This window comes from Pongo abelii, chromosome 6 (assembly GCF_028885655.2).
Source record: "Pongo abelii isolate AG06213 chromosome 6, NHGRI_mPonAbe1-v2.0_pri, whole genome shotgun sequence".
Lineage (NCBI taxonomy): Eukaryota > Metazoa > Chordata > Mammalia > Primates > Hominidae > Pongo > Pongo abelii.
In genome coordinates this window covers 58,041,253-58,055,141 of record NC_071991.2, presented here as the reverse complement: position 1 = coordinate 58,055,141, position 13,889 = coordinate 58,041,253, and the positions used below count along the sequence as shown (strand labels likewise).

Here is a 13,889-nt window from a genome sequence, read left to right as displayed (position 1 = left end):
AGTTGGTCCGCTTTGACCCGAGGAAGAGCGTGGAGCAGAAGACCGCCCTGCGTTATCCCTCGGCTGGGCCGCGGGGCACCTGTGCGCTCCCGCTGCGCCTTGGGCCGGACTGTCTTTGTTTCTTCCGTGCACAGCACTCGGCAGCCCCTGCGCCCTCAGCCTGCCTCCGCAGCAGCTGGGAACCGGGCAGCCCAGCGGGCCAGCCGCACGGCGTTACCAGAGCTGCCGCAGCCGCCTGGAGTCCCAGCCGCCATCCTGAGAATTCGCCGAGCTTCCAGGCGAATAGCCTGGCCAGGCCCCATGCTGGAGCCCGAGGGCTGCTGTGCCCTGCCTGCTCTGCCGGCTCGCCTCGGCCTGAATTCCACGCAGACCCACGTCTTCGGCCAAAGAACCCCTTCTTAACACGGATATTATTCAGAATAAAAACTTTATTTCTTTTTGTTTCTCAGAATGTGAGCAGCAAGGAATGTAGAAATCTCAAAACAAATCTAGTATTTTTCGCGTTTACAGATTTTTTTTTCAGTTTTGCCGGATGTTACAAACCTAAATCACTGTTTTCAAAAGCTGTATCTTCTCTGGTTTTATTGCATCATTACCGTTTAAAGGAATTATATTTCTCTTTCAAATAAAAAAAATTCTAAGTACGCCAATACACAATTGAACAAAAGGCCCAAGAACCCTTCTGAACCATCAGGGTACAGAATTTCTTTAATATAAATACGAACGGATGGGGATAAATAATATTTAAAACTTAGATTATTCAATGCTTGCAAAAAAATATAAATAAATCTGACTGTTCACCAGCATACACACACGGAAAGACGTACACTTAGTCATCCTTGCACAGGGAGCCCCTGTTTCAAAGCGCCTTTGATTTTTTTCTCACTCTTTACAAGAAGTGCAATTTAAAAAAAATTAAAATTAAAAAAAGTAATCGCTTCCCCTCGGGAGCCATAATGTAAGAACAAATTCACATTGAAAACTCGACTAGAAAATTTGTTCATATACCCTGTTTCTGATCAAAGAGTGGAGAAGGTAAAGGGTGCAGGGCCAGTGGCCTATCGAGGAGCAGGAAGAGATAAATATCGCTATGATACAGCCATTCCAGCAACCAAGATTGCTACGTCACATAAACTATAAAAACGCCTTACCAACGAGGGGGGAAACCGGGAAATGGAGTGCGGGGCGGAGAAGAGAGAAAAGGAAGGAAGGAAGGAAAGGGCAGGAAGAACCTTAAAAAAAAAAAAAAAAGCAACCAAAGAAAAAAGGTGGGTGGGGGGAGACTCTCCTGGCGCGTAGCCCCGAGCCCACCATCACAGGTGGGTGAGCTTGGGTGCTTCCTGAATTCTTCCCTGAGAAGGATGGTGGGCGGTAAGGTCCGTGTAGGTGGGGTGCGGCTCCCCAGGCCCCGGCCCGTGGTGGTGGCCGCTGCCCAGCGGCCCGGCGCCCCCATAGTCCATGGCGCCCGAGGCAGCGTGGGGGAGGTGAGTTAGACCAAAGAGGGCTGGCCCGGAGTTGCTCATGGGCTCCACATAGCTGCCCCCCACGAAGACGGGGCTTCCCTGTATGTGTGGGGTCCCATAGCTGCCGTTGCCCTGCAGGCCATGAGCGTGCGGGTCATAGTCGGGGGTGCCCCCTGCGCCCGCCCCTGCCGCCGTGTAGCGCTTCTGTGGGGGTGGCGGGGGTGCGCAGCTGGGCAGGGACGCAGGGTAGGAGGCAGGGGGCAGCCCGTAGGTACCCTGGGGGGGCTTGGAGAAGGGCGGGGGCGACTGCGGCTCATACGGGACGCTGTTGACCAGCGAATGCATAGAGTTCAGATAGCCACCGGCGCCGGGGGGCACGGGGCTGCGACTTGGAGACTGGGCCCCCGATGACGTTAGCATGCCCTTGCCCTTCTGATCCTTTTTGTACTTCATGCGGCGATTCTGGAACCAGATCTTGATCTGGCGCTCAGTGAGGTTCAGCAGATTGGCCATCTCCACCCGGCGCGGCCGGCACAGGTAGCGGTTGAAGTGGAACTCTTTCTCCAACTCCACCAGCTGCGCGCTCGTGTAGGCCGTGCGCGCGCGCTTGGACGAAGCCTGCCCCGGCGGGCTCTTGTCGCCAGCGCAGCTTTCGCCTGCAAGGACAGAGAGAGGAAGAGCGGCGTCAGGGGCTGCCGCGGCCCCGCCCAGCCCCTGACCCAGCCCGGCCCCTCCTTCCACCAGGCCCCAAAAGTTCCTGCATCTGTCAGGTCCCAGAGAGAAGTAGGAACTAGGTGCTATCCTCTCTCCTGGTGGGTAAAACAGTGGTACTCCCTCATTCAGCCAAGGAGCAAATCACAGCTTCTCAGGGGGGAAAGGACAGAGAAGTAGAAACCCCGGTTTGCCTTCCTGGTCTGGATTTTCTTTTTAGAGCTATTAGCTTTCTGACTCATTTACTGGTCCCTTTGGCCTATCGGACAACAGCCTCCCTGTGGGCTGGTCTCAGCAACTCCATTCCCTTCACAGTAACTGAAATGTGGGAAACCTAATGTACACGCTCATTTCCCTCCCACGCTGTCTGACAATAATTAGGCAGTAGCTTCAACTGGCCACTTTTTTCTCTCTACCCAGAGGAGATGGGCAGACTGGAAACCTCAAACAGGAAGGTCTTCTCTGCCCAAAGAAGAGATCCCATTGAAGGTATTTCTGGTGGAGAGGCCTAGGCCCTTCATGCTAGGTCCTATTCTTTAGGGTTCCCTGTGTCATCAAGCAGCCAGCCCCAGCTTTTGTCCACTAATCTTGTACCCTTCTGTCTTCCCTGGCCCCCCAGATCCTAGCTCTGGAAGTCCCAGATGCTCAGGCTCAGATCAGGGCACTGGCAACTGGAGAAGGCAGGGGCAAAGGTAACCAAAATGCTAGGAAGCCTAAAGCCTGGGGCCTTTCCTCTACTGGAGCCTGCTTCCAGGAGGCCCATGTGGTTCCCATTAGGATGACAAGTCTGCATCCCCCTCCCCCAGGAGATCTTTGGCTGCTTTCATTGTACTAAGTCTGAGTAGGGTCTTCCCAGAGGTAAGGCAGCCACTCCATCTGCTGGAGCAAAAATTGGCTCTGATTATAGGCAAAGCATTGATTCTGTCTTGGAGGGTGATTAGGCCTGTTTTTATTCTGCCACATTTCAGTATGGGGAGGATGTCACTGTTTCATTAGAAGAGCTGTGCTAAAAAGATAGACAGTGGACCTGAGGTTGTTTCTGCACAGAGGTCCTAACTCCAAGAGTGGAGCAAGAAGAGATTCCAACTGCACTAGACCCTACTTGCCGTTGGAGAAGTCCAGAGGGACTCCCAGCAGGTCTCTGGTGTTTTCCAGCCTACAGAGGCCTATCACCTCCCTAAGTTGCAAAGACTCTGAAAACCTTTTTGGTGGGCAGTGGTGTGGGAGCAGTGAATTCCAGACATGCTCCATCGCTCCTAGGCTGTGCTGGATGTCGTGGGCAGTAGCTTGGGGACCAGGAGCCAGGCCAGAGGACCCTCTTCCAGAAGGCACTCCTTTACCTGAGCTGGAGCTGCTGGTTTTCTGCTTTGTGTTTTGTCGAGACTCTTTCATCCAGGGGAAGATTTGTTTGGCCACTGTGGGTGAGTTGAGCAGGGGGCTCTTGGCCGCGTTGGCAGGGGTAGGGTTGTTGCTGGCATTCTGAGGAGGGGAGACAGAAGAGGGAGGCGGGGGCGCAGCAGGGGTAGGTGCAGGGGGCTGAGGTGGGGGCTGAGGCGGCTGTGGGGCAGGGGGCGCGGCCTGGAGCGGCGGCGGGTGCAGGGGCGGCTCGCCCAGGCTTGGAGGCTGGCTAGGTGGGGCGCTCAGGGTGCGCAGGCACGCGTCACTCAGTTCGTGTGCCTTGGGGTGGCCCCCGGCGCTGGAGGGAGACTGGAGGGAGCAGGCAGGTCGGTGGTACTCGCCGTCTGCGCCCAAAGCGGCGGACGCCGGGTACGGCTGCTGATTGGCATTATAAGCGAACCCGTTGGCTGCCTGGTAGGGGTAGCCACCGTAGATCGCCGAGCTGTCGTAGTAGGTCGCTTTTTGCATTGCGTTGTTTCACGATCTTGATCGCACACTCTGACAGGGGTTTGACACCCGTGAGGGCGCACATTGGCACGCCCCCGCGGTCACGTGACACTCCGCCGCCAATGGCCGCCCCGCGCAGACCTGGTGGGGCGAGAAGCGCAGCGCGGTGAGGGCTCCGCGCAAATCCATCTTACTCTCAATAGCTAAGTGACATGAAAGCCATAAAAGAAAAAGTGGTCAGCAATATTTAGCAGCACGACTTGGCCCCGGGCTCAGGGAGCCGCGCTATAAAAAACCGCTGGAATTTACTGGCAGCTACAAATATTTGCTTAACTTGCGTCTGGAGTTGGGGGATTTTCCGGGGAGAAGGAGAATGAGTGAGGGCTGCAAGCTGACTCTCAGGAGCCGGGGTCCAAAAGGAGACAGGCTTGATAGGCTAGAAAGGAAAAAGGCTGGGATCTTTCTTTTCCAGGGAAGAAGAAACTTGGGGTGTCGCTTAGTTTCTGCTCCTTGGCCTCCTCCAGAGGGCCCAAGACTCCTCCACTCTGGGAATGTTGGGAAGGGAACGAGGAGGCAAAGGGGAGCTTGGGTCACCAATGTTTTCTCCGCTTTAGGACTGATGTTTGCCAAAAGAGCCCTGAGATGGGGTAACTTCCCACCCAGCTCCTTCTTCGACCTTCCTGCTCCCAAGAGAGGTTTGCACAAAAAAATTTCGGGCAATTTGCCCCATCCAACCATGCTGAATTTCAGAACCTGAGCTTGTTAGGCAGTTAATCCACCTTGTTGGGGATATGACTCACCTCCTCCAAATGAACCCCTTGTGGCCAAGCCAAGGAGGGAGGGAAAACTTTGTGTGGAATACATTGCATGTGTGTGTGTGTGTGTGTGTGTGTGTTTAGGGGGAGGGACCAACAGTAACACCCCACCCAGTAAGTCACAACTAAAATCCTGGAGAGGTCTTTACTCCTTTCCTCTCCCTGTTTCTCAGGCACTTCCCAGCAAGCCACCCCCACTTCTTTACTTCTTTCCCCCAGTTACAGAAGGTTCCCAGAACCTCCTGTCTTGGACTTTCTGAGGTGCTGTTATTCGTGGCAACTATCAAATTCTACCTGTTAAAACATGATGGATTAGAGAAGAAAAAAAAAAAAAAAACCCTCCAGGAACCTGAAAAACCAGCGTTCATCTCCATGACCACAGCTTGAACTCTCCTTCCAACTTAACGATAATAGGTTCTGTCTTAGAAACTGCTATGTAATTTGATGTATGGGGGTCATTTGGCTCCGGACGAGGGATGGAAGCACAAGCCATAAAATCCTGCCAGAGTTTCCTGATCTTTGTGTGCTGTTGTTGTTGTTGATATTTTGTTACTTGGCCTATCTACCTGCTTCAGAAATACCAAGTAAAGGATAACCCTGAAAATCTAAAAAGCAGTTGAAAACCTCCTCAACCCTCTTTCATTTAGAAAGCAGTTTGCAAAAGTTAAATCTGTTTTCTTTTTGTTTTCTACCATTGCATGGTCAACCTCTAGTTCTCAGCACAGAAAAGTTCTATGTGAGTTTCAAATATTCACCCTCACACACACTCAGAATGTTAGTCCCTCTGACCACTCAAGAAAATTATAACAAATTCAAAAGAATATGGTTAACATTCAATCCAACTATGTATATTGAGTCCCAGAGTTATTCAAGTTTTCCAGGAATATTAGATGCTTTGTTAACTAGAAAAAAAAAGATAATGTATTGCATCTACCAGTAGATGATTATAATTCCATTGTTAATAATGGACTCCTTTAGATTTCATTATTAAGCCAACAATCTTACCAACATCTGCAAAACAGGCACAATTAATTTTCCAGAACCTCAATTAAAAATTACAGCATCCCTTATCCAGAGTTATTGTCAGTGATCATGAGCCCTGGAGCACTGTTTCTCTTTTGGAAATAGGAAGCTACACATACCATGGTTGAAAGTAAATAAAGGATAAAGTAAAACTTAAAACTGAATAGCAATTTAATGTATCAGCTTCCTTTTCTTTTACTGAAAACAGTTCCTATTTCATTTGGCAGTGTTAATGTCTGCCATTATAAATTTTTTAGATACCAGGCTTGTGTAAAATAAAATGTCAGGTTAAGAAAATTAGACACTCGAACAGCAAGATATTAGATAAAACAAAATTAAGTTGATTTTGCACATGCAATATTTCTAGTGACTTGCTAATCCATTATCACAGGTTCTACCAGCCTGCTACTTAGTTAAGCCTTTTTATCAACTTGTGCATTGTCTTACAAAATAACAAAAATATCTTTGAAAATCAAAAGCATACAACAGCCCCCGTAAACTTAAAATATAAATTCGATTCTGGGATCCCACCAAAATCCTTCCTATTGTTTGAGGTCAGCAGACCACCACCTTGGAGCTCATACATCCCCCCACCCCAACCCAGCCCCCAAAGTTTGCAACCTAGTAAAGAAGTTGGAGATTTGCTAGCCAGGAAACTTTGCTTTGTACCGCCAAGCAAAGGCTGTGGATGAGGGGAGATTCCTCCACAAAGATCTGTTTCTGGACAATAATTCCCAGGTGCAAGAGCCGAAAGAGAGTTGAAGAGGCTAAATTGAGTGCAAGAAGCAAGCCCTATTGTCTCTCTGGAAGATGTGCCCAAATTCAACCTCCGTCCTTCACACATCGCCCCCTCTTCCCATTCCCTCCTCTTTCTTAGCCTTCCCTCACCCCAAATCTGAGCGGGTTCGTCGGATAGGAGCCCCGAGTCCCCTGCCCACCTCTCCTTCCCTCTGCAACCCAGAAAAGTTAAGGCTGGGCTAGGGGAGAGGCAAGAGGTGGGGGCGGGGATGGGAAAGCGGCCTGAACTCGAAGTGTAAGGGTATCAGTCACTGCCGGGAAGGAAGCTCCGGCTTGTGAACTCTTCTTGAACCGAGATTTAAGTCTGCAGCCATAAATCACCGAGACGTAAACTCCGCCATTCAGCGCCGGGAGCGGCCGGTTGCGGCCCTGCTTACCTTAACTTCTGACGAGCGCCGCGAGGGCAGGCTCGGGCTCAGGCTCCGACACGGGCTCTGGCCCCCGGCCTGGCTCGGCGGCCCGGCCGGGTCCCCTCGGCGCGGGATGGGCACCGACCCTCAGCATCAGCCGAGACGGCAGGCGGGTTGGAGACCCCGAGGCCCGGTCACCGCTGCGCAGAGCGTGGCCGCCTCGCTGCTCCAGCACGGCTCGCCCAGGGCCGACTGGGGCGGCTTGGACCCCCCTCCCACCCACCCCACCCACCCACCCCTCCCCCACACCCCCGCCCCCTGCCCTTCCCGAGGGCAGCAGCCGCGGCCCGGAGATAAGCGCTAGTGCGGCGCCGGGCTCTGCCTGGGCTAGTGGCACCGACTTGGGTATGTTTCTTATGAATATTACACGCGGAGCAGCGTCTGGTCCGGGGGTGCAGTGGGGGGTGCTGGGGCGGGCGGGAGGGGAGACCAAGGCGGCTGGGGAAGCTCGGGCCGGTGTGGGGGATGGGGCTGAGGCGAGGGGAGGGACCGGAGGGAGAAGGGGAGCTCGGCGGTGGCGGGAGGAGGGCAGCCTCCCCCCACCCCCCAACGCCCTCCCTCTCCTGCTCCCAGGCGTCACGAAAGTCCAGGAAAATTATGCTAATGAGGACAAACGGCTCTCACAAAGGGGCTCTCTTGCTGGGCTCTATTTCTTAGGAATTCGTTTGAGAAACTACGTATTCCTCTGCCCTGGACACCTCCAATTGTGGGGTGAGGGGAAAGAGAACCAAGAAAAGTGAGTTTCCCAGACTTTGCCCAGTTTACTTCACCTGCGACTCCCAAACAGATCTTTGGGTGGGGGTGTGGGGAGCTGGGATAAGGCTTTTCTCTAGAGGCCCCCAAGAGCCAACTGGGCTCTCTTTGGTTATATTTTTAGGCAGAAACTGCTGACATCCTAGCAGCCAGGAGGGAAATGTCCTGGGAGAGACAGGCACTTGTTCCAGCAGTGAAATGGGATGCTCTGGGCTCAGGTACACACAAGGGTGTTTAGAAACGCGGATCTCCAGGGCTCGTGTGCCCATTTCAGAGTGCAGACACGCAGCTCACCCACAGGGAAGACAGAGAAAGCTCTGACCCCAACAGAAACCGACATCATACACACACACACACACACACACGCAGGACACAGGAATATGTGGTTTCTCAAACGGATTCATAAAATATATATATATATATATATATATATATATATATATATATATATATACATATTTTCCTAATTAGTGGGATGGAGTAACGCTGAGCTGGGCAAAAGAAAGGTCCGAATTTGCCTGGTAATATTGCCACAACTTGCAAGTGGATGATTTTCCTCCCAAAGCCTCCTTTGCTCCCAGCTTCAGAAGCAAACTCTGCAAGGGTTATGAGTGTGACAAAAAGAGAGAAATGGAGATTTCTCTCTTTTGCTGCAATCCCAAGGCATCAACGGCGGGTCCTTCTCAAAGGAAGGTGTTAAAAATATAAGTAGCATGTTTAAACTGTCAAGGAGCCAAAGTGTCACCTTAGAGCAAAAACAAAGCCAGGGGAAAAGGGAGAAATCAAAAAGCACTCCGGGCCAGGGTGGCCTCATGCATACCAATGGTTTTTGTCATTTATGGCTGGGCAAGATTTATGACTCGGCGCCCCAAAGCTGTAAACAGAGCACAAAACAGCAAACACTTGCTCCTTATGGCATATTGCATAGCAACTTGAAAGGGGGAGCCGGTCGCGTAGGAGGTGAGAGCCAGCCGCAAAAATCCGTTCGGCGGCATTTTCTCTTCAAACCCGCCCGGTCGGATGTGGCATTTGAAGAAAGAAGGCGTGGGTCAATAATCAACCCGCACTTTCTCCTCCAAACTGCTGATGCGACTCTCACCGCCTTCTCAGCTAAGCCAGCTGCCGGGAAGGCCAGCTCTCCGCGAGAACCTGCCGGGGGAAGGGATTCTCTGGGCCAAGGGGACCGAGGGCGCCCGAGCAAGGGCTGGGACGCCCTGAAAGCATACCTTTCCACTGGCGCCAAGACCCTGCCGGGCAAAACGCGGGGACCGGACCTGAGGAGCCGTGGGAGCCCAGGGAGATCTGGGGCGGGAGCTTCGTTCCGGCCAGGGCCTCTATCCGCCCCGATACGTGGCTCCTGGGCCGCGGGCCTCAGCAGGCAGAAGTGGGGCTCCGACCTCAAGACGAAGGTCCGGCGTCCTGGCACGCAGATGGTCGGCGCCCCAGCCTCAAGCCGCTCTGCTGAAATCCAAAGGACTGGCTTTGGAGCAAGCGTAGGCGAGATTATTTTAAAATAATAATTTATATTGGCGGAAGGTTTTTATTTGTAGGTTTGCTATTGGTGTTTTGTTTTTTAAGCGAAAATGCCGATTGTTGATTTCCACCTCCAGAAATTACCAGCCGCCGCCGCTGCGCCCTTTCTAGACAAATCCCACAGCAGTTCACCCGGCTCCGCCAAAACCGCAGAGCTTTTATTTACTGAGAGGACCCCTTGGTTCCACCAATTCCCCCAAATCCCCGTGGCTCCCGATCTCTCATCCAGGGGGACTAGAAGAAAAGATTTTCTCAGCATTAGAAGAATACTTGGAGCAGCAAAGGTGCCCGTGGTGCCTTTCTACCATTCAAGAGGTGTCCTCCTGAAGGCGTCGGAGAGGGCCTCTGGCGGTTCCAAGGCTGCGCAGCCGGGGAGGAAGGTGAGGAATATCGTGGGTAACAAGAGGCACCAAAATCACAGAATAGAGAGGAAAATTATTGAGGAAATGTACTTGCCTGTGAGGGTGAAGCTGGCATTTCGAGGTGGAAGGGGACCAGCCTTTTTTGATATCTAATAGTTTAGCATTATACATAATGGACTCACTTTAGCACTTTCATGGGAGGAAAAACCAATCTGAGCTCTATAAATGTGGCTCTTGGCTTCTCACTGTGCATGCTTTTATGTAGAACCAGAGTCCATCCTTAGATATTTATTCAGCTTGCTGGCACTGAAGCAACAATAAAAAGATGCCTCTAACAAACCTCTATTCCCTCTCTCATTCTTTCTAGCAAAACTATATTATTTATGAGTCTTTAACTGGGTCAAAAATGCGCCAGAACTAGGTCATAAATCATATGAAATGCTGACAAGTAATTGAACAGCAATTAAAGCTTACATTTTATTTCCAAGGGGTGTTTTAGAGCACTTGAAAGGGCCTCAGTTAAACACTCGGTTACTGCCGAGGCCGGCACTGGGGAGGGCAGAAGGGCCCTTTCGTTCTGGGGTAGTAAATCCCACTCAAGTAGGGGACGCCTGATTTGATTTTTTTTTTCACGTACAGAAAGAAATAATCTATATTTTAAGAAGTGAAAGGGGCAAATCCGACCTCTGACTCCTTATGAGTATCCCTTTCCCTACTCCAAGGAGCAGAATAAAGTAGAGTTTCCTGCACTTTTCCAGGGAGTTTCCACCCTTCCCAGGAGTGTGGGGTCCCCAAAGCCCAATTAGCTGGGGCTTTCCCAATAATCTGGAAACATGCAGTTTAACTTTCATCTGCCTCCACCCTGGCTACAGCTCTGTTTGGGGGGCTCTGAAGCTGGAGAGATGTCTGCCTCTGCTTCCTGAGGGCCCTTGTCTCTGGACTTCCCTCCAACCCAGGGACCACTGGCCAGTTCTGGAACTCTCCAAGCCAGCTGGGGGTATACAAGGAATGCCCAGGCCAGGCGCACTGATGAAGTCCAAACCTAATCCTGGCTCCCTCCTTCCTCTGTCTCCCGAATGTTAGAATAAGGAGCCCCTGGGCATCAAGCATGCTCACCCCACCCCAAGGCTCTCCTAGGTCTGAGCTGTCTTTCTTCAACCCTCTGGGGCAGAGGGTGCTCAGGGAAACAATGGCGGGCCCTCCGGTTCAGATCCTTGGGTCTGGCTTCTTGGGTCCGGCTTGTGGAGAAGCATGCTCTGCAATCTGGCACTAAACAAAGTGCCTGGAAGCATCATCAATAAAATGGCAGCGCATCTGCACATTTCCCTCATCGATTTCCCTCTTCCAGCTGCTCTGGCTGCTCAGGTCAGCCCTAACCCTCCATCCCCCGCCTGAAAACACCGCCATCCTGGGAGAGATTCCCCTTCTCACCCACCCATCCCCCACCCCTCCCAGGCAGTCTAGCCCTGCAAGCCGGTCCACCTCCGCCTGCACCTGGCTTCTGGACCCTCTTTCTGCCTGGGGATCAGCTCCTGAGACTCCAGCCCTGCCCTGCACTGGGGGCCATTGGGCCCACCTAGGAGCCCCCCTAGTGCCCCCTCCTTTACACCCCCAACACTTTCCAGGGAATTAAACTCAGAGTCTGTGGCGCTACTGGGAATCTTTCAAATGGTTTCGGTTCTAAAAGAAACAAAGGAAGAGAGAGGCTGAGGGTCCTGTCCATGAGCCAGGGTCTCCTCGGCTGACCTTTGTCTCTCACAGCCATAACTCACTCTAGATATGAACAATCGGCGGAAATACCTTAAAATAAATTCCATCCTCCTGGTATAGCCTCGACTTCCATCGGCTAGCTCGCCCAGAACCGCTCCATGAGTGCTGAAAACTGCAATCGGCTCAGAGAGCGCTCTCCGGAGAAGGGGAAGGAGAAGGAGGAGGTGGGTGTGTGGGGGTTGGGGAAAGCTCTGGCTCTGTAGAGAATCTAGAAAACGTAATCACAGGCGAAGCCTGTCTGGGTCTCCGCTCCAAATGCCACAATAATGCACTGTATTATGTGCTCACGTGGTCATACGTCAACTTAAATCCTTTTATTTGAAATAGGGAACCACTGAAGTAACTAGGTTTCCAAACAGAATATTCAGCTTTGGGGGAGGGTAGGTGGAGAACCTTGACCAGTGTTTTGAGTTTGAGTTCTGTCTAAGCAATCGGATGCTTGGAGCCATCCCCCCATGAGTACCATATAAGACATACAAGCTTATCTCCACTTATATTTCTTTACACACCCTCCAAACACAAGGGTTACAGCAATGCTATTCACATTTTTAGAATCCATTTAACTTTCCTTACAGCCTCCCACCCACGGACAAGCTGGATCCTGCACACCCATGCACCCCAGTCTCCTCTGGCCCACAGGCCAGTATATCAAAAGGCAAGGGGCAGGCCCAGAAATAACTGGCCTGGACAGCAGACTTCCTCGCAGCCTGCCATTGTATGGAGTTTGCTAACACCCACACCATACACCACAGATGCTAGAGAAACCAAAAAGGCACATAATTACCTGACAAAAGGTTAAAGCATCTCCTCCAAGTCCAGTTGGTTTTGTTCAATGGGAGCCCACTAGGAAAGATGTGCTTGGCTATAGAGTGGTGGGTCCGGGTTTTGCAAAATCTAGAGAAACCTAGTGCCCTGACTAAACTTACACTTAAGCATTTCCTCAGTGCACAGCTGAGTGATACATGGAATTATAGGTTTCTAAACATGAAAAATATCAGAGGAAATGATCTAATTGCTCTGCAAGAGACCGCCCCCCAAAAAAAATAAGAAAAAAAAGAAAAAGAATCAACCTTCACTGGAGTGCCTTAAGTTAACAAGGCAATCTGGGACCCTCTCCACAGGCAGGTCTGTCCACCCACTTTTCCAAGACAATTCTGTGTCCACCAGCAAATTCTCCCCCCACCCCCACACAAGTTCCTATAGAGCTACCAACTCAAAGATGAGAAAGAGCCCCCTTCAGAACTCTCAAAATAATCTTGAGCAGAAAACCAGTAGAGAACCAACTGTGCTCAGGAAGAACCTAACTGAAACAAATAAGCTACTCCCACCCCTGGTTCCACCCCTACTCCTGCCTTCTGCCTGTGACATTGCCCACTAATTTCAACGTAGTTCCCTTTCATGAGCTGTCTAAAAATCGTCTCTTTTCTGGTCTTAGTTTCTGAACTTCTGAGAGTGCTCTGAGGCTAGTGAGATTCTCAGGCCATATTCTTTTGTTCCTGGAGAATGGGTCTTCAGCTGGCTATGCCTAAGTGTGAGGACTCATTCATAGCAGCTGCAGGAGGCTGTGCATGATTCCTCCCTTTCACTCCTCCCCTGCAGAGGAACAGAAGGAGTCTGATGAAAATGTAAGGCCCTTCATAAGAGAACTTGGTCATGGGTTGTCCAAATCAGAAGGGCAATAAAGAAGAGACCTAATCCCCTGGAAGCAAGTCCTGGCCTAAGCTGGTGACAATATTTCAGTAAGGTTCAATCTGTGGTGTAGCTGGAAGAGAACTTCCATGTGAACTTTTCCAGCTCCTATCTAAGTTACAAGCGGAAAGTAAGAACTCCAAGTGAAAACCTGCCTCTCTCAGGTTTGGGGGATAGAAGACAGGAGTAAGAGCTGGTTTCCAAAAAGCGTTCTCCTGACCCCCAAGAACTCACTCCTCTCATTCTTACTGCTGCCTCCCTCATACGCCTTACCAGTCATTCACATTGAGCTCTCCCGATACCCTAGAAAGGGACCTGGAGGTATTGTTGGCAAATTCCTCCCCACCCCAAAGTTTCTGAAGAGGCATCAACTCAAAGATGAGAAGGGGCCCCCTTCAAAACTCTTGCAACAGTCGAGCAAATCAAAACTCTTAAAGCCATAAATTGGCCGGGTGCGGTGGCTCATGCCTGTAATCCCAGCACTTTGGGAGGTGAGGTGGGTGGATCATGAGGTCAGGAGTTCGAGACCAGCCTGAACAACATGGTGCAACACCGTCTGTACTAAAAATACAAAAATTAGCCAGGCGTGGTGGTGCATGCCTGTAATCCCAGCTAGTCAGGAGGCTAAGGCAGGAAAATCACTTGAAACCAGAAGGCGGAGGTTGCAGTGAGCTGAGATCGTACCACTGCACTCCAGCCAGGGACAGAGCAAGACTC

The 13,889-nt window shown here is 51.3% G+C and overlaps 1 protein-coding gene across 2 annotated transcripts in view; it reads right to left on the bottom strand.

Moving 5' to 3' along the window:
• Positions 1–410: 410 nt before the first annotated feature.
• The window catches only part of HOXA3 (homeobox A3), a 43,948-nt gene continuing 30,469 nt past the window's right edge, over positions 411–13,889 (bottom strand). For both annotated transcript variants that reach the window (XM_063726039.1, XM_024250298.2), the window contains 2 exons: positions 3,515–4,160; positions 411–2,119 (listed from right to left, as the gene is read on the bottom strand). In XM_063726039.1, the coding sequence (XP_063582109.1) occupies positions 1,314–2,119; positions 3,515–4,040 (1,332 nt within the window). In that variant the 5' untranslated portion in view covers positions 4,041–4,160 and the 3' untranslated portion in view covers positions 411–1,313. The remainder of the gene's footprint in view (positions 2,120–3,514; positions 4,161–13,889) is intronic.